The following is a 26,302-nucleotide window of genomic DNA, read 5'->3' as shown; positions in this document are numbered from 1 at the left end:
CAATGTCCGAACAATAGCTCTTCATGATGTAGTGGAAAACTTCGACTGATCTCCTCACAAGAGAAAGTTTCAAATTACAATGCTGGTGAGGAAGATAAACTGTTAAGCTTTTTTTCTCTTTTTCTCAGTGGAAATTTTTTGTTTTCAATAGAATCTTTTTCTTTTCCTTATTGTTTCCATTCTAAGGTTCCCTCGTATTTATAGACAAATTCTTCGACGGGATTTGAATTCCTTTCTTTCCGTTCTGATGAGAATTTTTTTCTGTTACGGAAGAAGACAAAAGTCATTCACAGCTTTCCGTTGTGGTCCCACCAATACAAGGGTCGATTTATGTATCTCAGGGGTCGACTCACGTTCATTCTGCATCGGCACTTCAAAATGTGGAGAAGGCTTTTGCTGTGTTATCTTCAAATGGTCGACCCTTAATTCTTAAGGGTCGGCTCATTTTCATCAGGAGTCGCCTCTTTAAACACAAGAGTCGACTCATCTCAGGAGTCGCCACTTTAAATGCAAGAGTCGACTCATACCATAAATTTCCGGCTGTCGCTTAAACTGAGCTGGGTCGACTCTTCAATTTCGGGAGTCAACTCATTTTGAACAAGAGTCGACTCTTCAAGCTTCTCAGGCGGTAAAAACTTTCTGTTTACTTTAAACTACACAAGGGTCGACTCACGTTTTGCGGGAGTCGACTCATTAACTATGTTCCTTTAATAAAACATATCAGAATCAACTTAAACTTATCCTTTTTGCTTAGGAGTTGACTCAAATCTTTCAAACAGAAAACTTTAGACTTCATCTTTGATCTCCATGGATTAGATTAAGATCATTTTCTTTTAAAACATGTCCAATGGGATGTTTGCGAAGAACTTATGATTTTGCAGTGCTTCATTCCTTCTGATTTTTCTTGACTTAGAAATCTTCACAATTAGGCCAAAGTCATTAGTACACAACATGATCTCAAGTGTTTTGTAATCATTAAAATTCATCCTTTAGGGTTGACAATAGTGATTTTTGGTATAACTATTATTGACCATAAAAATATCAAATCTCTTGTACCGCTACATAGGTGATTACTTCAAAACATAATAAGATTTCTTTAGTAGGCAAATATAATTAATTCTCTTTATCTGGAATAAGAAACCCCTCTAGCTATGACATAAAGATGTGTTCTTCCAACTCACCATGCAAGAACGCAGTTTTGACATCAAGTTGCTCAAGCTCTAAATTAAATGCACAAACTATGAAAAGTAGAACACATATGGAGCTATGCCTCACAACAGGAGAGAACACTTTGTGAAAGTCAACTCTCCCCTTTTGAGTATAGCCCTTTGTAAGTAACTATGCCTTGAACTGTGCTATCTCAGCCCCATGAATGCATTCTTTCTTCTTAAAAACCCATTTATAACCTACTAAACTTTTTCCCTTGGGCAACTGGACTAACTCCCAAGTATGATTTTTCTGAAATAACTCAACTTCTTTATTCATAGTTGCGATCCATTCTACAGACTCTACATCTTGATATGAAGAACGTTCCTCGCCCTCAATATACTCAGCTACTGAAAGAGTATAAGCAACCATATCTACATATTGTGAAGTTGGTCTAATTCCCTTCTCTTCCTGCTAGTAAAAATATTGTACTAGTACTATTGTGATGTATTATCTGGTATAGAATCCTGCATCTCTATCTCATTGGGCTAAACTAGAGAGTTTTGTAATGCTCTTCCAAGAGCTTCAATATCAAGCTTCACCTGTTTACTGACACCATGGTCTATATCTGCACTATCAACAGATTCCTTCTTGTGGCTTAACATAGTAGACTCATCAAAAGTAACATCTCTGCTAATAATAATTTTGGATGATCTAGAATCATCTGTACACCACAATCTATATCTCTTCAACCCATCTACATAATCTAGGAATAGACATCTTTTTTCCCTCGGCTCAAGTTTACCATCATTCACATGAAAATATGCAGGGCAACCAAATATTCACAAACCCAAATAAATAACAAAATGACTGAAACATACCTTATGCGGAATCCTACACTCAATTGTCGTTAATGGAAACCGATTTACCAGGTACCATGTTGTATTAGCTCTTTTAGCCTAGAAAGTTTTGCTGAGTCTAGTATTTAAAAGCATACATCAAGCTCTCTCCATGAGTGTCCTATTCATCCATTCAACAATTCTATTTTGTTGTGGTGTTCCTCGTATAGTATGGTTTCTCACTATACCTTTATTCTTGTAGAATTCGTCAAATTCATCCAAATAGTACTCCAAGCCATTATCATTTCTCAATATTTTAATCTTCTTTTTGGTCTGCTTCTTAACCAAATCTTTCCACTATTTGAATTTGGCAAACACTTCATCCTTATATTTTAGACAATACGCCCAGACCTTTCTAGCATAATCATCAACGAACGTCAGAAAATAATGATGTTCACTCATTGATGCAACTGGAGAGGGACCCAGAGGTCTGAATGGATATAATCCAATGTACAATTGATATTATGAATACCGATACTAAACGTTGCCTTGCACTGCTTGCCGAATGCACAAAGTTCATAGAAGTCCAGTTTTTCTATCTTCACACCATCAAGTATGTCTCTTTTGGACAGCATCGATCATCATCCCTCTCTCGCTCATATGTCCTAAACGCATATGCCATAACTAAGCAACATCCGTATCTAAAGTCTTGATGATGAAGAAACTACTGCAATACCCATTATTATCTTATCCAGTAAGTTATAAAAGCCATTAACCAACCTTCCTTTCATCACCATAAGGCCTCCTCTAGAAACTTTCAGCAAACTATTCTCACTAGTATACTTATACCTTTGATCGAGAATCCAAAGTATTTAAGGAAATCAAATTGTTTTTCAAGTTCGAAACATGCTAAGCTTCTAAAATTCTTCCAATACCATCATACATCTCAATTCAAATTATTCCAACACCAACAACCGTAATAGATTTATTATCTCCCAATAGAACCTTTCCTTTTCTAGTATGATGGGTAGAAAACCAATCTCTATTAGGAGCCGTATGAAAGGAATAGCAAGGATCAAGAATCCACTCTCTCCCAAGCTATTGACATTGACCAACAAAATTTTATTATCAGCGTCATTGAAATTTTTCTATGCTACACTAGTTTAGCTTCAAAGACAGGCTCTCTTTTCACCCTTTTCTTTTCTCTTTGGACCAAGTCTTCTAATATGCCCTTTCTTGGGATAATGAAAACAACAAATGTTTCTATATTTTGATTTTAATCTAGACTTACCCTTACTGTTAGAAACCCTTTTCCTCCTGCCCCCACCTCTGGCAATCAATCTTTCTCCTTGATTTTCTTCATAACTCCTAGACACCTTTTTCTTTTAGCTCTTTAGATTGCAAAGTATCTTTTTCATCGCTAACTAAAAAAAAATCTCTACCATATGGCATGGTATCAATAAAGTTCTCATAAGAGGATGGTAGTGAGCACAATAGAATAAGGGCCTTAGATTCATCATAAATTGGAACACTAATATTTATTAAATTCAAAATACCTTTATTAAATTCATCTACATGATCTTCCATGAGCATATCTTCTTTCATGTGCAAGTGGTTTCATATTAAATAATATACCTTCTTTATTAATATACCTTCTTTTTATTAAATACCTTCTTTTGTTAACCATATTTCAGCTGTTGCCTTCTCTTCAATGACTTCTTTGAACACCTAATCTGTCAAACATAATTAAATTGTATTATGTGCCTTTGCCAATAGCTCCTTCTTGTCTCAATCGGACATGCTATCCGGGAACATTTTCTTGCCTTCCACAGTTGTTGTTGCACAAAAACGGCTCGCATCTTAATCTGCTAGATGCCAAAATCGTTCGTATCATTAAACTTCTCGATATTAAATTTTGTAGTCATCCTTGCAAAAATCCAATCAAAAAGGCCAAGGCTCTGATACCACTTGTTATGACCGGAAGGGAGAGTAACGAAACAAGAAGAAAAAAGAGAAAAGAACAAGAGCACCCAATATTTATATGATTTAGTCTAGTGACATATGCCTACAGGCAAAGACAATGCAAAAGCTTCATTATAGAAAAAAAAAACTAGAGATTACAGAGGTACAAGATTATTGCATAAAATCTAGCCCCAAATACATCTGATTTCTAGGACACTTAATTAATTCCTTCCTTTGGAGTTACAAGGGATATATATATAATAAAGTAAATCGATTTAGACTCGAACTGGTATTCTTATAATAATCAAGTTAGGCCAATATATAACCAGTTTCCAAAGTTAATGTGGACTTAAACTGGTATTCTAAGTTGGCCTTCGAAAATTGATGTGGATTTGACTTTCTAGAACTTGTAAATCTAAGATGTACTCAACGACCTGTAAACTCAAGATATATACCCAACACAAACTATGGTTATTATTGTATATGCTTATAATTTGGTTCCTTTCTTACATAAACTCCTTTGGCTCACTTGGAACCACTGCTTCCACCTACCAGGTTAGCCAAACTAGATATAATTATCCCCTTGCTTATTGTTTGGTTTCTTTCTCACATAGACTCCTTTGGCTTGCTTGGAACCACCACTTCCACCTACCAAACCAGTCAAATCAAAATTTTCCCATCAAGGACCTTTCGAGATAAAGTTCGTTAAAGCTATAAATGCCCCCAATTTAGCTTGCCGTAATTGCTAGGAGGGACCACTTGCCAGGTTTGTTAGACCAAAGAAGAGTGCCCAAATAAGCCCATACTGACCCAATTTACGGAGGGTAATCATCAAACTACCAAAACCTAGAATTATTTTTCTGCTTTTTCTTCTTTTTTTTTCTTTTTTTCTTTCTTTTTTTTCTGAGAAGGATCAGGAATTCCTTAAAAAGCAAGCTGCAGTCCTTAGTTGAAATTAGGAGTAATGATGTGTGACTACACAAACCATTCAGTTTCGGTCCAACGTGGTAGGAATTTCTTGGTGCATTAAAGAGTGTTGAGGCCATTTATAGGGTGCCACAATAACACTATATAGGATTAGTAATTTAGCAGGTAACTCAATAGAGCAACATACTAAATTTTCAAATATAACTGGTATCTAGTTTAAAAAGGAGATTAGGGTGTTACATAGCTAGACCAATGGCAAGGTGTTGGCTTATTATGTGTGTTGGCATCCATCCTTCTCTAGGAGCTCCCTTCCCTATTTTGGTACCACTGATGAAAGGAATCTAGTTTTTCAAAATTATCAATATGAACATCTTCAAATCAAAGTATAGGTTAGGATCTATATGACCCATCGTTTTATACATACATACATATATATATATATATCATTGAAATAATATTCATTAACTTCCACGATCCCAAGGAAAGACTCTGTGCATATCTTTTTTTTCTCTATTGTACAAGCAACTGCCAGGGGAAAAAAAGAAATAAAGGATGGCGGGGGATCGAAAACCTTTCAAAATAATAGAAGACAAAGTGAAGTTACATTGTTGTTGCAATGAACATTTGAGCATGCGCCGGTGAGGAGAGGGTACAATCTATGTTCGAGGGTTTAAAAAGGCAGAAAGCATACAGCAATTCAGAGGTAACCCTTAGCAAAGACTAGCGGATAATTCAGGGAAGCTTGAATGGGAACGGCAATGGTTCTAGGGATCTATTTGATATGATTCCTGCTTTAGAAATGTCTTTAAACAAATAATCAGAAACCCACAAGCTATGCATCGCATCTTTTTAAGCAGCAATCGTGCAATTCTATTAGTATAATGGCATTAACAAACAGAAACAGATATTAGATAAAATGTGGGATCTCCAGAGAATTCCTTGGTGAAACAGACACTAAGCAAACATTCCCCCAGGGCAACACTTTTCCTCCATACACCAAAGTAGAGTTTCATATTAAACAAATTGACAGGAGAATATTGCCATACTAGTTCTTGCAACGACCAGTCATGGCCCTGAGCAGGAATACAGGTCATAGACAATAAAACTCCAAAGGGATTCGTGAAATTTTGATAGCGTTTTTATAAGAAATATAAACCTTCACAGTAGAAAATCAATGACATCAAGTTAGGTTGTCTAGTCTAATTCTAGTAAATCCCATCAGATTTGTCAGGTTAGTAACCAACTGGCAGGGAACTTCTTGTGAATATGTGGAGTTAGCCAGGCTGCTTCATGGACATTCCAAAATGACAAATAGAGTTTATGCTGAGCCCAATCCTTCTGTTCAGGCAAATCCTGCCAGTTTGAACAGATACATCAGTAGGAATCAAGCAAATACCGTCATTAAAGATTTTAAAGAATATCATTACCTACCAGTGTTTGCATATAAGGGTCGGAATTCACAATCAGACTCCTTGCCGCAAAAAAAAAAATAATTCTGTAATAGGGTTACTGTGTTATGGGTCTCATGGTTGTAAGCTAAAATAGAATAATCCTTCCTCGGTCTGTGAAATGGAGCTCCACATTAACTGCCAGCATGTCAAGTCAGAAGACGAAAACTTGACATAAGGGAAGTAACATATTGCAGGCTTCCTCGGTATGCATAATGATGGAAAAGTTGAGGTGCCTGTTCTTGTTGCACAATACCACCTCAACGCAATTTCAGCAGGGACCAGAAAGAATTGTCTAAAATTGCTCCGTGGAGAACTAGTACTTGACAAGAACAGGCAATGCAGCATAGAGTTCTGCCAAGCACTGAAAAATCCAATTGAGGAGTTGCTCTTTTGGTAGCTCCAAAAGAAGTTCAGCCTGCAAATCCGGACAAAAATAAAATATATTAAACCATCAATATATTTTTCAGAATTTTGAATACTCAAATTTATTTAACTCTCTGTAAGGCATTGATTTAAGAATAAAAAGAAAAACTTCACAGAATACTAATATCCTAGAACCAAGCTACAAAACATCATTTGATCTTAAAAAATAGACACAGATCATGGACCATCTATCAGTTAAAGTGCCATTTCTGGACATTAAATATCAGCCAAAGTTATAATATAGAGAATGGTAAAGAAGCGAGATGTTGATATTCTAGTAGGAATTTAACAATGTTTCCTGTACAAGTTTCTAGAATATGTTTACATCTCTGAGCTTGCTGGATTTATTTATGAGTTGGACACAACATGCTTCCCATGTATCTAAATTGGGGAGCATGTAATGAGACGGTAAGATTTTTAAGAACAAGCATTCAAATGTATCAGCATATACCTAAAAAGATTTTAAAAGCTAGTCCTGATATATCATCTACTAGAAAAAATGTGTGATGCAAGTGAGTAGAAAAAGCATAATAAAAAAATATGCACACAACTCTTTCCAAATTACAGAATTCTGTAAATGATAAATATCCAACCATTTCCCTCTTATATGAGATGGACAAGGAAATATTAATAAGAAAGCAACATTTATTTTGTGTTTGGAACATTTTAATTTTAGAGAATAATTCATCCTAGCATTATGTGACAACTCATGGATGATATATTCTCCCTCACCTTTTGTCTTGTGCAAGGATGCCATGGCAGTGTAAATTTTTACTACACCATATGAAGGAGATTGGATTTGGCATGTAGGGAAAATACAAATTGTGAACAGATATGATCATAGTAAAATTTACATCTACACACTTCCTTTGCAGCTTGTTCATTGTTTCCACATTTTAGCCAACTCTCCTTGTGTCATTTTCTTGTGCTGTAAGCCTTTTGAATTAGAAGTACAATTTACTGTTGGATTTGTACAGAAGAGAATAACTCCAGAGCATGAAGAAACATTATCCTGGTAAGATGAACACTTCATGGGTCCTGACTTGTTCCCTGTTTCCATGTTTCAGCCAACTCACCACACGCAGGTGGTAGACTTAGCTGCATCATGGTATGCATGAACAGTTGACCATATCGCTTGCTCAACCAACTACAAATGAGTGCCCTTATGTATACTTTTTGCTTTCCATTTTCAAGTTCATTCGAGCTTCTATTTGGTAAATGGTTGCTAACCTAAGTTAAATTCTCCATTACTCTGGTGAATAGCACATATTGCTTGTAGATATTACACTGTAAAATACAACAAGAACATGATTTAATGCTAAAATAAAAATATACGGAAAAGCATACAGCAGATGTTGCAAAAAAATGGCACTACTAAAACCAATTTATCATGAACAAACTTATTAAAGAAAAAAACTAAACAATGATTCCAAGGTCAGAAAAGATGACCAAAAGATACTATAACACGGTCAGGTTTGTTATCATGGATTTTGATGCAAAAGAACAAAGATATTTATGAAAATATAATCTAATAAAAATAACTTCTTGTGAAGTAATCTTGCAAAAATATAGGCCTACTTATCATTAATGTGCAATAACCATAAACTTCCTTTTGTGAAAAAAGGTTTTTGAACTAAGGCATGTCACAATTTTCATTATACAAGCGCATATATCTCCAATTCTGGATATGAAGGCATCACATGATAACAAAACTGGATACGCACCTTAATTTCATTTTCGACAAATGTTAGACAATTGCGATGTACATCAGATGCCATTGACTCTGTCATTATCTTGAACACCTTCTTAGTCATGTTTGCAGCCATATGAACTGTCTTGCCAGATGCATATATCTTTGTAATACCTAGATCAGCAGCCATTCGCCTGACATAGAGCTTTTTCAATAATAACTGCACAACAAAGACCAGAAGGCATCTAATGTCAATAAAGATCTTCTCGCATGTAGCATTATATAGTCAATTGTCATTTGCCTACCTCCATGGAACGAGGTTCTTTTCCATATTGGCGACGTAAATGTTCAGTAAATTGCATTAAACTCCACATATCCTTTTCTGCAGCTTTTTCTGCTTCACTGATTAATTCAATAGGATTATCAAGATAGTTTATGTACTCAGAGGAGAGATGCGGTGTTACATTTATATCAAGCTGTAAAAAGAGGGAAATAAAAGGTTAATTATAGGACAAAATAAAAAGTTTAAGTTGGATGGGTTTAATAAAAATGCATATGGTTTTGACGAAAGAATAAGATCTTTTTAGATGTTAATTAGCACCTGAACATTATTGTAAGGAACTGAGACAAGGCGGTGTTCTTCCACCTGAAAAACGGAAAAAGAAGCAACTTCACATGTTTCAGAATTGTAAAGATTAGAAAGTTGCAAGTGTTGTGCATCAGCAGTCCTGCTTATCACTGAAGTACTTTCGTTGCACATGCTGATTTGACAAAAGAACTTCTCTAAATTCTATTAGTCTTAACAAATATTGGTGATTCAAAAGGTCTGGTTTCTTATTTATTCCATTACATCAAATTTATAGCACATGACTTGACAGATAACATGGATGCAGAATCATGCTACAGAAAAAAGCAGAAAGTAGTCCTAAAGAAAACATATCAAATTAGTCACATGTTGAAACAAAGAATTCATGCATAACATATCAGCAACTTAGTCATATAAGACAGATCAAGGTTCGCCAAACCAGTGGACTCAAATACTAATTTCAATTCAAAATTTTCATAAAAAATTTAGGGCATCCCATGTTTCGAACCGAAGCAGGGGCAACCCTCTGTCGATGAGAGCTTTTGAGCCCTTTCTCTCTCTCAACCTCTCTCTCTCCTCCTCCCTCCCTTTCCCTCCCTCTCCCTCTCTCCTTTCCTCTCTCCTTCTCCTTCTCCCTCCATAGGAGCCCGAATGCATTTCAAACCGATGGAATAAATCATGCCGGTAACTGGTCCGGTTCACCCCAAATCAACCAGTTCAGCATGGTTTAGCAAACCTTGAGACAAATGGTCAAAGGAAAAGTTACAAGAATCAGTTATTTCAAGGTGGCATCCTCCAAGGAATCGATTCTTTTATAGAACGCCTTTGTTAATGCCTAAAGTTGCATTGAATACAAATTTGGCATTAATTTATAAAGGGAGGTTGATGGCAGGTGAATGTAATATGTTTTCAAATTTCAGTGATCATGACTTGATCAAAGCCAACCCCATAAATGGGACAAGGTTTGTTGGATAAGGTTTAAGCCATATATGTTAATAAAATCCAATGACTACTTTGAATATGCAATTTGAAATATGCTTCTTTTGGACAAATCTAAGTGCAACTATAAGCTTTTTGAAAGCAAATATCTCGAACACCCAAACAACCACTACTAAGCTGCTTGCAGAAATCAGTAGAACATATATAGACAAGTTTATACTTTATAAAAATTAGAAATAATAAAGATCACATATAGGATCTAAAGTGAATTCAATATTCACCAGTCAAATTAAAGGTAGAATCTAGAAAACAATATATTACCTTAGACATGCTTTCAAAGAGCATCTCAAAAAACAGATCAATGCCAACATTTCCAATATCACCAGTCTGCTGCTCACCAAAAATATTCCCAAATCCTCTTATCCCCATGTCTCTCTCTGCAAGATGAAAGCCTTGGCCTAGATCCCGATACTCCTCAATAGCAGCGAGTCTCTCCTGAAGTCAAGAGGAGCAGCAGAGATAATAATCCGAGCAGTAATAATCCATTTTAGGTGCTCAAAGGAACTGAGTCATCTATAAGCTAGAAAAATTAAGCATTAAAAAGCTTTGTATGATGGTCTAGAGATCATGAAGCATTAAAGGCACCAGTTATTTGTACAGTGAGAATGAAGTTGTAATTTAAATTTACTGTGGCATAAAAAATGTATTACACAAGATGATATTGCAAAGGACTCACCAATGCCTGATAAGAGAGCAATGATTTGTCAGGGTAGAACAAATATGCATATGCTTCCTTGTCTGCTCGCCCAACCCTCCCTCGCAGCTATTCAGTAAACGTTATAACCCTGATAGTATCAATACTCTAACAGAAAGATCCAAAATTAAGAGCAATATAATACATAATAAACAATAGTGATATGAGCCTCATCTAATGCCAACCCTTGTTTCAGTTATTGATGATTTGTCTGCATGGATTCTCATAGTTTAATTAGTGAAGATAGGGGCTACTATGTAGCTTCAACTGTAGTGACACTTATCCATAATGTTTAGTTAGAAGGATAATTAAAGCATTTCATCTAAAAGTATTTGCCAGTTGCCCTGGATTTTAAGAGAACAATTTGTCTCTTAGTCAATAACAAAAGGCCTGAATGGAAATATTAAATTTCTTGATGCAGGCCTGTCTACCTTTTTAAATGAAGTACCATCAGAATTCCTTAGACAATTACTGTCAGTTAGAAACTGAGATACGCCTAGACCTCCAGTATACCACAAACTGAATTGTTATGGATGAGGATCAATGTGATGGTATTCTGGTATGCCTTCATGGTAATTCATCCTGATGTGCTTTCATCTCCTTTAGTTGGATACTCGTAATTTATTAACCAGTGTTCAATTTGTTAACAAAGAAAAATAAATTTTCACAATCACAATTGTTATCATGTTCTTGAGAGTTACTTGATAAAGTAACTAAAAACAGAAATGATGCAAATACAGAACAAGAGGGTGAGACTAGAACACTACCTGATACAATTGAGCCAGTCCAAATTGGTGAACATCCTGAACTATTATGGTGTTAGCGTTTTGGATATCCAGTCCACTTTCAACTATATTAGTGCAAATAAGAATCTCGATTTCTCCCAAAGCAAATTTCTCCATAGTTTCTTCTAGTTGCTTTGAGTATTGCTGTATAAAATTTCAAAATATAATTTCTTCAAAACAAGAACATGAGGATTATTAAATATTGCACAATAAAATCATAAAATAATTTACATTCTCCATCAATGACGTTTAGAATACTTTTATGAAAAATAGAAGTTACCTTTCACCCCCAAAACTTAGTTTCATGCATTTACAAAATAGTTCACAAATAATATGTGATTGGAGCATGGTTCGCCTAACCGTTCCAAACCAACTGGCTCGAGATATACCGAACCAGACTTATCGGAGACTGACATGGTTCAGCCAGTTAAATCAAGACAAGGCTGGTTCTGTTATTAAACCCCACTCGTGATGGTTCTGCAATTGGAACTATCTCGAAAGCCAAATTCCCTACCTCTCCCCCCCAAATCCCAACCCCCTAGCCACGAGGAAGCTTGCGATGGTCCCCCCGAGAAGCTTGCAATAGTCATTTTCCTGTGGCTCCCTCTTCCTCCCTCCGTTGCTCTCTCTCTCTCTCTCACTCCACTAGGGTTAGGGTTCGGCCCTCCCCCTTCCTCCCTCCCTTCCTCCCTCTCCCGCTCCCCCCCCCCCCCCCCCCGATGACGACCGACAAGAGTTTTAAAGCCCTCTCTCAGCCTCTCTCTCGCCCCTCTCCCTTTCTCTCTCTTCCTCTCTTTTCTTCTCCTTCTTCCTCTCCAGCTCTTCCTGTGTCAGTGCACCCCAAAATGGCATGGTACGGACCCATCCCGTGCCAAACTGGCCACCAACCGGTACCCCCTCTGATACCTGTTTGGCGAACCTTGGATTGAAATATTGTGACCTAAGTAGCATCTCTAATGAACTACACCAGCAATAAAATTAGTGAAAAGGGCAAAAGGAACAAAAAGTAATAATGAAATACCTAAAGATCATAGAAGTCCTAAAAGACAATAATTTTGGCAATCATTCACCAAAGCGGAGGATAGTTATAATTTTCTCACAAAGAAATTTCCTAAAAAGAGAAGTTTAATTCTAAAGTTTGCCAATTGGGAGAAGCAAATTAGCTTCCAAATATGCCATCTATAACATCGGAATTTTTGCATGGAGTAGTAGGAGAAGAAACTACAGATACCTAAAGCATAGAAAACAAGCTAAGTCTATATAGGAACATCTTCAAAGCTATAATGCTTGCTGACTTATGACTTCAATTAATTTCCACTTTCTGTGATGGAAGATGGAGAATATGATAATCCACTGAAAAATCACACAAATACTTTAAGAAAGCCCACTAGTTAGTATACATGAGTTAACAAAGTTGGCTAACCTTTCCATGAGCAATAGCGATTGAAGCATCTGGGAGTGATTGGTCAAGAAATTCCTTAATCTCTTCCAATCCTATTAAATAAGAACAACAAAAGAACCAACATGAGAAACCCATAAAGGAAGGTAAAAATACTAAAAACTTTGCAAACCCAAATACTGACAAGCAGCAATAGGTAGATACTATGTTTTATATTATTCTGTATCTCGAACAGAAAACTTGCATGGACAACTCATCACCTATAAGTTTGCTTGTTTCATTTAAATTTAATTATATTCTTATGTTTTTCATCTTAATTTTAATACTTATTTCTTGGATTGAGAGATGACAGTGTGTGTGTGTGTGTAGAAAAAATTGCTCAACAAGTGAGAAATGTGGAATGCATTCTTCAATATTCCTTAGCAAGTCTAGAGACTTGAGGAAAAAAATATGGCTTATACAGTTGTACATGTTGTTAAGAAAAAAATGTTTCTTTAAAAGTGTAAGAAAATAACCTTTAATACGAGGTAAAACATAGAAAATTTGGCCACCACGATCCAACTCGAACTTGATCGCTGATAAGACTTTATCTTTACTATAAGATGACAAATGAGTCTTTATAGGAACTCTTTCTGGAGGTGGTGTTGAAATCAAACTGAAAGAAGAAATATATTTTCAAGGTGAAGGTCAAGTATGACAAGTTCCAAATTGGTATTACTAAAGAAAATCATTCATAGAGAAAAGAAAGTTAGAACTTTATGAAAATTACCAAGTAGTTTTCTAATTAAATAGTTCTTTGTTGAATATTTATGCAATCATCTTAAAGGTCGAACTATTGAAATCTATTATTTAAGGATTATGTCGTGAAAATGTTATTATATAGATGACAATCAGCAGACAGGATAATCATAAATAGACTAAGAAAATCAGATAAATCAGGTAAATTACCTACACAACATAAGAAAAGCATACTCAGCCTATGACATTTTACTATAAGGCAGTGCTACCTAGACTAGCAAACCCACACCCTCCCACCCCAAAACACAAAAAAAGGAGAAGAAAAGAAATAGTAGGCTTGTAGAAGTGAAAAGTAAACATTGTCAACTATGGTGAGACATGATTAAACAAGATCAACTATGTTGACCACAAGTGATGATCAACCATGGTCATCTATCATTAAACATAGTAACAAAATCTATTCATAGTCATCTTCAAATTTCAAATTTTACAGACATAGAAAATTTTCAATTAAAGTTGCTTTAAAAGAGGGAGGCGAATATGCAAGTGACTGATGCACTAGCTTGAGTTATTTATGCACATCCAGACATCCAAAAGTGGACTGCAAGCAAGATCCTCGGGTCTAATTTCATGCACCTACTTAGCAGGGAAATACTAGATGCAAGTGATGTAGATTGGTTGGGCATACATGTAAGTTGTCTAATTATAGCAAAAATATGCGATACACCGTACCTGAAGCTTGCATGTGCAAAAGCCAAAATATAATCATCAAGTTATATAATAAATTCAGATTCATTTTGCATTATAAAAGTACAGATTAAGGTTTCATTTGACAGCATATCAGATCATGCAAAAAGATCACATATGAAATCAAACCCATATCCTTAAAGAACTATTACCTAGCATCGCGGAATCCAGTCAATGCCAAATAAAGAGTTCGTGGAATAGGTGTCGCAGACAGAGTGAGAACATCGACTGAAGTTTTAAACGATGCTATCTTTTCCTTCTGTTTAACGCCAAACCTCTGTCAAATCAAATCTAGAACATTTGTAAATTAATCAACCTCCATACAGTTCCACATGACAAACAGAAACTTGGTTGCATAAATACATAATTTCCTTCTATAAAAGGGATACATTTGATTATATAAAAAGTACGATGAAGTATAGATATTTAATAGCTTTTAAATTAGAAACTGGATTCATTTCTTTCTTGATCCTAACATCCCTAAATTTGTATCCGTTTTAGAATGACAAATACTGCATGCAGCTTGAGCCATGACTTATCCTAGAGAGAGAGTGAATTAATTATAGGCCACTTGATTTAGTAGAAATTAACAAGAGTGGAGAACCATTGAAGTGCAAACTAACTAAATTCTGAGGGAAATAGGCATCAATATGTGCAGAATCATATCGAATGAGGACAATACCTGCTCTTCATCAACAACCAGCAGACCCAGACTGCTATAGACCACACGATTTCCAAGAAGTGCATGGGTTCCAACAACGATGTCCAGCTGCCCACTTTTAATCATTGAAAGATGCCCTTCTTTTTCTGCTTTGGTCTGCAAAATAGAGAATCCTACAGTGACAAAAAGAAAAAAGGTACGGTAGGTAAACGTATCAGAACATGCAGCCAAAATTGCAATAAATTTTTACAATTGAAATATACACTCCAAGCTAACTTTAGACTTTAGAACATCTGAATCAAAGCTTAGTTGATTCAGATCCCATGTGGGTTGCAAACTATTAACCACAAGCATTTTATACTACTTATATGATGATATTGTGCCATCAGAAATAAAATCTCGACTGTCTGCATTGACCTATGGAGCTGTGTCTCTTGAAACCTCCATCTGTGATGACCAGAAAATGGTGCAGAATTTCAAATCACTTTCTTGGGGTGTCCATAACAGAATCACACATAGAAATTGAAGCATTAAAACTGAATCGAAATTTCAATATGATAAAAGATTTTTTTCATCAAAAGTTCAAGTTCAGTATGTTATAACTGAGCATGCTGGTCTTCAGATCATATTTGTCAAGGCAAATTTCTGCACTTAGTACAGGCTCAAACCAAAACCCCATGCAATGGTCCACAGTCCACACCATAAACATCCACAGTCCACACCATAAACAAACTAACTCCACAATTGAATAAGAATGGATTTCATATGTGATATCACCATTAAGCTATCCTAGAATGTATTTGCAATAATATTCTAAAAGGAAACATGGAAAGCAAGAAACCTGCTTCCCACCAATTGTGCAGGAGGAAGGGGGGGAGGGTGGGGCTGGGGAGAGTGATGAAATGGTTGAGGTAAAATGACATGTTGCGAGGAACAAGGAGCAACTAAGCACCTTTAAGCTGACTGAATCAATAGTCAACTTCTTAAAGAAAGCATGACTCTAAAAGTTCTTCTGAAGCAAAATGACTGTGAAGACTTTTGATCACAATAAGAGATATACTGCTTCGTCATCTAATGGTATATAATTTTGCATTTCAGTCATTTATGGGCATCTTCGCATAATATCCTACTGCTACTTAATTTTTTTCAGTTCTGCATCGGATGAGAATCAATCATACATTCTTGAGATTCTCCCATTTCAGAATTTTTACTTTCTGAAAACTTCAACAATGTGATGGCAGAAAACAAGCATCACATGATTGTTTTTCAAATAAACCTAACAATTCGAAAGTTCTGAAATTCAATATCAGACTGACAAGGGATGTTTAACTCACTACATTCATAATTAAATTTATAAATAATCCAAAAAGGAAAAGCATTTTAACAACTAAAGAGATGAGTTTGCTACAGTCCATTACATCTTAAACATGTTTGGAATTGTGGCATACCTGAAACCTGCTCAGAAGTCCAACCTTTATATGAGGATATCGAGAAAAGCGCTCACAAATGACATCAAAGTGTTGTTTGGCTAGAACTATAGTTGGTGCAAGAACCATAGCTTGTTTTCCAGCAGATACTACACAAAATATAGCACGCAATGCAACTTCAGTTTTACCAAACCCAACATCTCCGCAAATCAATCTATCCATTGGAGTTTCCCTTTCAGTCAAATCCTTCTCTACATCAATAAATGCCTACCAAGCACAAGCATATCACAATTAGCATCCAAGCAAGCCTGATGCCTAAATCTAGTTGGTATCAACCAAAATGAAAATGGATAATCTGTGTATACAGAATTGAAGCTAGGGTACCTCACTAATGAGCCAAGCAAAACTCCAAGATGTGCAAAGAAATGTTTTGTCATAAACTAGAATCCAGAACATTATGTGGTATTCTACTTTTGATAGACACTACAGTCAAATAAATAAATCAAAGAAAAAGAATAAACAATTGACGAAACAAGAACCTAAAACATTATGTCGTATTCTACTTCCGATAGATGCTGCAGTCAAATAAATAAACCAAAGAAAAAGAACAAACAACAAACAAAGAAATTGCACGATAGCTTTTTATATTATGCATAATAAAAAGATAAGATAGTGGATTTTGCCAGCAAAACCTTATTTAATGTTTTTTTTTATTAATACACTGCTCAAAAAATGCCAAGAAGTGGAACAAATCAAATTTATTGGCTACTAGTAAGCTTAGGAAAAAAAACAATATGAATCCAGAAGCATCAAAGAACATTTCTCTTCCTTGGATCCAAGGAAACACAAGTAACAACATTTGTATAAATAGCACGCATGCAAGCTGTTGTTAGGATGCACCAGGATAAAGAAAGAAAACATTCACTAAAGATCATTGACAGAAAACATTGTATTTAAGAAAGAAAAGAATTTTTTAGGGTAAAGGGGTGGTACTGTAAAAACTAGAGTACGCCATCTTGATACCAGGCCCTATACAGGTACCACCCTATTACCGTCGGTACGTCCAGTACGAGGGCCAGTTCTGCGTACCGAATGTCGGTACGCTCCTTCTACCATATAGTACCGAACCGGTACGGTATACCCCATACCATCCAGTTCGGTATAGTATGGCTTACCTTGGTAAAAACAGTGATCGAAAGAATAAATCCACCTAAGCTTGTCTGATGAATTGCTCAATAGGTTCCTATGGACAGAACAAAATTGATATAATCCTATTTCTAAGAGGTAGCTTGCATGATGATATCTCTAGGTTTCTTAGAAGCAACAAATGCCAACTCCTCCAACTGCAAACAGCAATATTTTGGGTAGACCAAAATTGTCATGTTGTGAAGGCAATACTGTTGCATTTCTTTGCTCTTGTGCATTTTCTGTGAAATCTTTGACCTTTCGGGATGTAAGATGTTTCTTTGAAATATATTTAACCAGAAATCAACATTTGTCGTTAGATATGACAGACAAGCTATTTGAACTTGGCATCTGTTTTACTATACCATCATAAGGCCTGAGATGCAATAGATTAAAGCTTGGGACATTTCAACTTCTTCAAATGTTGCCTGCGCTTTATTGCTGTCAACTCATGATGGAAAAGGCTTGATACAAAAAGTATATCATAACAAACCTACTTAATCTAGGTTCAGCACACATGGCAGAGAAAGATGGAACACCATACACCAATAAAATAACGAGGATCTCTTAGACAGCAAACCTGCTTTTGGTCTGGGGTAGGCTCATAAGGAAATTGTGCAACAAATTCAGCCATGGCTGGGTTCTTTGGGTATGGAGGCCTTCTCTGTTTCAGCCTATGCAAGTATAATTCCATCAAGTCAACAACCATTTTCTGAACAGCAATCTTCCCCTTTATTCTTCGCCTCTCCCATGTACTAGGGTCACTCAGCTTGCTCAATGCCCGTGGCTTTTTTGTTTCATTTGGTCTACAAAAAGAAAAAAACTGAATAAATGGTTGGGGCAAAATTATCAGCTTATGGAGGAATGCACCCCCTAGATGTTCTGGTAAGCCATTTTATATAACACTATGCTCTACATTACATGCTCAGTATTATCTCATATGAAAGTGTAATAAGATGTGGCTTCATCATGCATGCCACAGCAAAGACACAACATCAATGAGACCAAATAGTTTAAAGTAATATAACTTCCACCTATAAAGTTAGCATGATACAGGAAAATTAATGTTGTTTTGAAAAGAAGGCATGTTTTACATTCATTTATTTTTTTCACGAATATTTGATAGATGCGACTTTTTCCTCTAGAAAATGAGGTGAATCAGAGGACCTCAAAGTCATAAACATTGCAAAAGAATTCTACCTATTGAAAAATAATTTTGAGCTTTGCCCATTTCATTCACTGCAATCCACCTTTCTATGATATCAATATAATTTGAATAATGAATAGTACCAGAACTTCTAAAAAAATGCGATTTGGATTTCTATTGTGTTTTGCAAACATATTATTATTCCAAATTAACCGACAAAGGAAAACAGATTATCTGCATCAACTATTATGAGAACAAATTTCCAGTGTCATAAGACACTGACTTATCAAAATGAAAATAACAATGGTGGACTAGTGGAGTAAAATCATTTAAAACTAATAAAAAGAGCAGTCAGCAGCAATGTTAATGCTTTCCCATGACTTCATCGTGTAAAACCTCACACACTATCTTGTTAGCATGTGAAAGAGGAAATTCAGATAAGGGAGAGAGAGGAAGGAATTAGAAAAACAGAGATTCTAATCATCTAAAAGCATCTGACTCAATTCCCAATACAATCAACAACAAACCTCCCTTATTTGTTGCTTGTATTTTGTCTTGATATGTAATATATAGATCCAAATATTATGAATGCATCAAATTTGTACATTCAGTGATAGCAGAATAATGATCTTCTATTTCGGTGGTTGTAGTTTTTTCTCCTTTTACAAGGGAATTTGATATATGTATGCGAAAAAAGGATTGAATTCGAAAACACCATGTTTATAAGTTCTTTCATTACCATGACAAATTAATGACCTCCTAACTAAACCTAGTATAAAAAGGCTTCAAGTTCTGACTAGTATCTTCCTTTTCTTCCGTTAATATAAATGTCAAATTACAAGAACCCAAAATTTCAGAAGTGATCTTTTTCAAAGCTCAACTACAAATATCATCTCGAATTTGAAGCAAAAAGTTGCGAACTTTTATCTGTGTAATGAGGCCTAGAAAACTCACAGATTATAGCGGTAGAGCATCCGGGCCGCCTGCTTAACGGGAAGCTTCGCCATGCCATCAGCATACTCTATAAAAACGTACTCTATAGGCCCCGAGGATGAATTCTTGGGAACGTCATACTTAATCGCCACAAATTTGCCAATCCCCACCCTCTTATGGACAACATAATCCCCAGGACAAAGCGAGTAAGGATCCGCCCGGTACCCAAACCCACCCTCCTTCCCATCGACATCCCCTTTGAGCTTCTGAAGCCCCCTCTGCTGCTGCTCCTTGACCGTTTTGATATACCTCTCCGCCTCGGCCGAATCCAGCTTGCTCCCCGCCTTCGATCCCTCCCTCCTCTTGTGCTCCCTCCGAATCCTTTCATTTAATAGGCCAATTTCGTCCGGCTCGGCCTCGGATTTGTCCTTCCGAGTGGCGATGGAGATGGGGAGTCCCTCGGTGTAGAAAGCGTTGGTGCGGATGAAAAGGAAGGGCTGGGGACCGGTTCGAGGGAATTTGGGGGTGGGGAGTCTCCAGAGCTTGGGATTGGAGGGGAAGCGGGAGAAAAGAAGCTTGTGGGTTGGGATGGGGAGCGGAGGCCCTTTAGTTGTGGCCATTAATGGAGTTCTCTGAGAGCTTAGAGCTATGGAGAAGAGGCGTTCACCATTAGAGAGAGAGAGAGAGCATTGGAAGGCTTTATGGATAGCAGAGACGATGATACATGTGGACGAGAGGAAGGGAGGAGATAAAATTTCCCCGTGAGTAGACTCACAGAGATCTGTATGAGCTTGTATGATCTACCGTTGGATATGCTGATATGATAGCATCCCATCCGTTCGTTTACCACGTCACGAACTAGGATAGCTGAGGCTGTTTGACGGAGCATATGGACGGAAGAGATGCCACGAAGGGAAAATCTGATGGATGATTTTTTTCTTTTTATTACGCATAGAATTTGATATGAGATCGTTTACTTAAAAGTTGGCGCCGGCCGCTCCATGGACTCAAGGGGAACTTAACCAAAGTCGGCAAACTTTGCTAAATTCCAAATAGGAAAATTGAATTTGATTCACTCACCGCATTGACATTTGCTTACTGGCCGGCGGGTTAATTGCCGGGTTCGGATCAGCAAGGGAAAATAGCACTATTCGTGTGCCGACTTTATCAACGCATTACTTTACCCAGTTCCAGAACCTCAGACCCAGTACCCAAACTGGACACAGCTTCGACCTGCACCAATTGATATATATATATATATATAGGGGATTGATAACCAACAGTAGGTTATCAATCTATCCATTTTTTCATAGACAAAAAATATCCTTAATTTTTATAACTCTTAAAGGTATTTTATGTCTTTTTACAATTCCACATTAACTCACCCTCTCAACCCTCCAATTAATACTCTCTCCCTCTCTCTCTCTTCGGTATACATACATGTACATATATGTATATATGTACATATATGTATACATGTATATATATATATGTGTGTGTGTGTACATTTGTATGTATGTATGTATGTTTGTATGTATGTTTATATATATATATATATAATGTTGGAGGAATGTAAATTGCTCCAAAGCACATGAGCACATCGCCAGCACGTGATCAGAAGCGCCCGACCTCGGACGCCCGGTTCGGTGCTCGACCTCAGAGCGCCCGACCTCGAACGCCCGACCAGGCGCTCGACCTCAGAGTTCTCGACCTAGCGCCCGACCTCAGAGCTCTCGACCTGGCGCCCAACCTCAGAAGCCCGGCCTCGCCATCCACCCGCCGTGGTCACATCCTTCTGCAACCCGACCGGAGATCATGCCCTGCTTCCGCTGCCAACAATCAATGCGCATGGCCTCTGCTGATCTCCGGCTCACTCAACAATCAATGCGCATGGCCTCTGCTATTCTCCGGCTCACTCAACAATTAATGCGCATGCCATCTACGAATCTCAAGCCCTCCACGGCAAACAGCTGACCCACTCGGCTACGTCCGATCAGTCACGATGACTCGTCAGTTCCGGCCCGATCTCCTAGGGCAATACATTAATTCACACTATCGTGCATTAATTCATACGACATGCTCAATCATGATGGTAACCCGTTCGCCCCGTCACATCACAGGTAATCCTGTACCCCTCTATAAAAGGGGAACCCCTCCATCTTGGAGGGGGTTGGACTATGAAACTCCTAAAACATTTTTTACTCTCCTCTCATACACTTGCCCTCTCTGACTTAAGCATCGGAGGGCCGGCGCCGGAAACCCCGGCCACCGGCTTTTTTGCAGGCCCCCCGGAGGACGCCGCCCGCCGACGGACCGTCGCCCGCCGTCTCACGCCGGAGCTCCTCCTTCTCACTCGATGGCCGCCCCCGGGTCCAATTTCCAACAACAGTTGGCGATAGAGGAAGGGCCCGAGTTGTGGCCATGAAGTTGAGAAGCAAAGGAGCCTCCAACGCCTCCCGGCGTCTCCCACCAAGTCCTGGACACTCTGTCCAGAATTTGCCATCTCCGACTGGTCTAGTTCCCCAAGTCCAGCCGGAACAGTTCAACATCCTGGTGCAGCAGGTTCAAGCCTTGGCCGTAGCCGTCCAAGGCCTGCAACGTGAGGAAGCCCCACATGTGCCGCCTCCGAAGGCCCAGGTCTAGCCAGTGCTCCCTCCAAACGGACCGGTGCCCCAATGCCAAAATCTCCACGGCTCCTCGAGGGCCAACAATGAAGAACGGTGCTATCGCTAAGGCTCAGCGGTCCCCGGAGAGAATTGCCAGGGAGGAGCATAGACAGAAGGCCACAGCTGTCGGAAGCCGAGTCAGCCCCGGACCGTCACGAGCCGGAGCAGACTACGGTGGCCATCCCCCAGGCTGGGGAGCTCGACAGGAAGGTCGAGAACCTTGAGCGCCAGATTGAAGCGCTTCATGGCAGGAAGGCAAGGCGCGAGGGTGACTTTAAGTTTACCACCAAGTCCCCCTTCTCCTGCCAGATCGAGGATGAGCCGATCCCACCGAAGTTCAAAATGCCCCAAGTGGAGCCCTACAATGGAGCTACCGACCCCCTCGATCATTTGGAAAGTTACCGAGCCTTCATGGCGTTGCAAGGGTCCTCGGAGGATGTGCTCTGCAAGGCCTTCCTAGCGACCCTTCGGGGAACGGCTCAGCTTTGGTTCTCTGGACTGAAGCCGAGCTCGGTATCCTCTTTTGAGCAGCTCGGCAAGCAGTTCGCCACCAACTTTGATGCCAGCCGGCGCAAGCGGCGAACGTCGAATTCCCTCCTGGACGTCAAGCAGAAGGAGGGGGAATCCCTCAGAGAATACCTCGACCGCTTTACCGTTGCAACCTGAGAGGTCCGCGAGCTCGACCAGTCGATAGCCATGTCGGCACTAAAGACTGGGGCTCGCTCCTACAGATTTCTCTTCTTCGTTAAGAAGAGCTTCCCTGCCGACTTCACTGAAATGCTGGCTCAAGCTCGGAAGTATGCGAAGACCAAAGAGGCTATCGCCTCCAGGCGGGGTGTGACCGAGCAAGCCTCAAAGAAGCAAAAGAAGCGCCTGAAGAGTGCGGCCGCCTGAGAAGCCGATCTCCACGTCGAGATAAGAACCTGCCTCGGCTGAGGAGCCCACCCCGACAGTAGGGACGACTTCGACCAAAGTCCCCGCCTCGACCGAGATCTCCACCACGGCCACGAATGCCCTCAGGGAGGTATGAGAATTACAACCCTCTGAATGGCCCCCGAGCAGAGGTCCTAATGGAGATAGAAGGTCGAGACTATTTCCGACCTCCACCCCGATGCGGGATACCGGAGCTCGGCACAATCCTAGGAAGTATTGCCGTTTCCACCGGGACCTCGGCCACGACACGGAGGATTGCTTTCAGCTCCGGGATGAGATCGAGGCGCTTATCCGTTGCGGAGTACTCAACCGGTTTGTGCGGAACCGGCGTGAGGAAAGGAGGCCAGTGGAAAATGTCACACCGCCCGAAAACCCAAATGACAACGGGCCTATCGCCGGCACCATCAACACCATTGGAGGAGGAAGCTCGGCTGAAGAACCAATCGAGGGAAGGATCCCTCCGAAGCGCCCGCGCACCTCTGAAGCCATCTCATTTTCGGACGAGGACTTGGAAGGAGTTGAGACTCCTCATGATGACACTGTGGTCATCTCTATGATTGTAAACAAATTTGATGTAAAGCGCGTCCTAGTTGATAATGAAAGCTCGGCTAATATTTTGTACTACGATGCCTATCAAAAAATGGAGATGATGAAAAGTCAGCTTCGGAGAATGAACGCTCCATTGGTCGGATTTACCAGAGATTCGGTCCCGGTCGAGGGCGAGGTCGGCCTCCTTGTCACGGTCGGGCTCGCTCCCCGAGAAAGTACCGTAGGGATGGATTTCCTTGTGGTCCGCCTATCTTCGGCCTACAACGCCATTCTTGGACGACTAGGGCTAAATGCCCTCCGAGCTGTGGTCTCGACTTATCACCTGCTTATGCGGTTCCCCACCAACCGAGGAGTAGTCGAAGTTCGTGGGTACCAGGCAATAGCTAAGCGGTGCTACATGGCGACTCACCGAGCGAAGCAACCAGCCAAGGCACCAAGCCGGGAGGAGCTACCGACCAAGGCGCCAGCTCAAATGTCAGATTAGATGCTACCCATCGAAACCTTAGAAGTGTGGGACGATCTCCGAAAGGGACGGGTAGAACCTAGTGAGCTTCTTACCCAGATTTCTTTACGAGAAAATTGTCCAAAGCTAACCGTGCAGGTCGGTTCCGGCCTGAGCTCCCTTGAAAGAAACCGCCTAATCGAGTTCCTTCAGTCCAATATGGACGTCTTTGCCTGGTCGCTCGCCGACATGCCGGAAATAGACCTTGAGGTCATGATTCACCGACTCCAGGTGAAATCGACCTGCAGATCTGTGCGGCAGAAGAAACGGGGCTCCGCCTCGGAACGACAACGAGCAGCGGCCGAGGAAGTGGAAAAACTTCTCGAGACCGGCTTCATCTGGGAGGTCTCCTATCCAGACTGGCTCGCCAACGTGGTCCTCGTGAAAAAAGCTAACGGGAAGTGGCGCATGTGCATGGACTACACCGACTTGAACAGAGCCTACCCAAAGGACAGCTTTCCACTTCCCAGCATTGACCAGCTCGTAGATTCCACCTCGGGACACCAGTTGCTGACATTCATGGATGCCTTCTCGGGATACAATCAAATCCGAATGGCGTCGGAAGATGAGGAGAAGACGGCCTTCATCACCGAAAAGGGCACTTACTACTACAAGATGATGCCTTTCGGGTTGAAGAATGCTAGAGCAACATATCAAAGGCTAGTCAGCCAAATCTTTAAAAACCAAATAGGCCGAAATATGGAGGTCTATGTGGACGACATGCTGGTAAAGAGCCGAACAGCGGAGGACCATGTGGCTGACCTCAACGAGACATTCTCCACACTTAGAAGGTATCGGATGAAGCTCAACACTGCTAAGTGCGCATTCGGAGTCACCTCAGGCAAATTCCTTGGCTTCGTAGTCACCCAGCGTGGAATCGAAGCAAATCCCGAAAAGATCCGAGCATTGCAAGAGATGGTGCCACCAAAGACGGTCAAGGAGGTACAGTGGCTCATAGGGCGGGTCGCGGCTTTGGAAAGATTTGTTTCCAGGTCGGCCGAGCGATGCCTTCCATTCTTCACAATCCTCAAGCGACCGAAGAACTTCTTGTGGTCGAAGGAGTGTCAGCAAGCTTTTGAAAAGCTTAGGCACCTCCTTGCTTCCCCTCCATTACTCACAAAACCCCAGAAGGGCGAGCTCCTCTATTTATACCTGGCTGTCTCCCTGGTTGCGGAAAGCTCGGTCCTGGTCTGAGAAGAGAAGAAAGCTTCAAAAGCCAGTGTATTATACCAGCCGGGTCCTGAAAGATGCCAAGACCCGATATTCCAAACTGAAGAAAGCAATCTTCGCCCTGGTCATCTCGGCTCGGAGGCTCCGGCCCTACTTCTAGGCCCACACTGTGGCCATACTGACCGACCTGCCTATGAAGCAGATTCTGCAACACTCGGATCGCGCTGGGAGGATACCCAAGTGGGCAGTCGAGCTCGGGGAGTTCGACCTTGAATACCGTCCGAGGCCGGCGATCAAAGCCCAAGCGCTCGTCGATTTCATCATGGAGTGCACTTTGCCGGACGATCCCGAGCTCCCACTCATGCCAATGGAGGAGACCCTGAGGCAGCCATGGGTCCTATATGTGGACGGCTCCTCGACCTCGGAAGGTAACGGAGCAGGTCTTATCCTTACAAGCCTAGATGGGGTAGTTGCGTAGCAGGCCCTACGCCTCGAGTTTCCAGCCTCGAACAATGAGGCAGAATACGAGGCGCTCATCGCCGAGCTCAAATTGGCAAAGGAGCTGAAAGCCGAGGATCTGAAGGTCTTCAGTGACTCCCAACTGATCGTGAGCTAGATCCTGGAGGACTTTGAAGCAAGAGAGCCATCGATGCAGAGATATCTCCAAAAGGTGCGAGACCTCACATCCACCCTGGGCCCCTTCAATATCCAGCACATCCCCAGAATAGAGAACCTAAGGGCAG

General features: G+C 40.0%; 1 protein-coding gene across 3 annotated transcripts; it reads right to left on the bottom strand.

Moving 5' to 3' along the window:
• Positions 1 to 5,809: 5,809 nt before the first annotated feature.
• Positions 5,810 to 20,453, bottom strand: LOC103696995 (ATP-dependent DNA helicase At3g02060, chloroplastic). 3 transcript variants are annotated; one of them, XM_008778754.4, is made up of 15 exons: positions 19,761 to 20,453; positions 18,240 to 18,465; positions 16,496 to 16,741; positions 15,069 to 15,203; positions 14,539 to 14,663; positions 13,417 to 13,556; positions 12,926 to 12,996; positions 11,485 to 11,646; positions 10,700 to 10,786; positions 10,285 to 10,458; positions 9,040 to 9,084; positions 8,744 to 8,840; positions 8,473 to 8,658; positions 6,306 to 6,740; positions 5,810 to 6,227 (listed from the first exon to the last, which is right to left on the bottom strand). In XM_008778754.4, exons 1-12 carry the CDS (start codon positions 20,357 to 20,359, stop codon positions 8,838 to 8,840), a joined length of 2,013 nt encoding a protein of 670 aa, XP_008776976.2. In that variant the 5' UTR covers positions 20,360 to 20,453; the 3' UTR covers positions 5,810 to 6,227; positions 6,306 to 6,740; positions 8,473 to 8,658; positions 8,744 to 8,837. The 3 variants fall into 3 exon arrangements, with proteins under 3 accessions (XP_008776976.2, XP_026656891.2, XP_008776975.2); XM_026801090.2 differs by having other exon boundaries at positions 6,302 to 6,740; positions 8,744 to 8,914; positions 19,761 to 20,449; XM_008778753.4 differs by having other exon boundaries at positions 8,744 to 8,914; positions 19,761 to 20,449.
• Between the last annotated feature and the right edge of the window lie 5,849 nt (positions 20,454 to 26,302).

Source organism: Phoenix dactylifera, chromosome 10 (assembly GCF_009389715.1).
Source record: "Phoenix dactylifera cultivar Barhee BC4 chromosome 10, palm_55x_up_171113_PBpolish2nd_filt_p, whole genome shotgun sequence".
Lineage (NCBI taxonomy): Eukaryota > Viridiplantae > Streptophyta > Magnoliopsida > Arecales > Arecaceae > Phoenix > Phoenix dactylifera.
This window is presented reverse-complemented; position numbering and strand designations above follow the sequence as displayed.

Bases quoted from the DNA above. Each gene is read 5' to 3' on its own strand.
- LOC103696995 (XM_026801090.2), bottom strand. From the start codon at position 20,359: ATGGCCACAACTAAAGGGCCTCCGCTCCCCATCCCAACCCACAAGCTT. The intron at 10,787-11,484 runs GTAGTGTTCTAG...TTTACTGAATAG, and splicing joins GACTGGCTCAATTGTATCAG to CTGCGAGGGAGGGTTGGGCG. The intron at 9,085-10,284 runs GTAATATATTGT...TCCGTTTTTCAG, and splicing joins TCTTTGAAAGCATGTCTAAG to GTGGAAGAACACCGCCTTGT.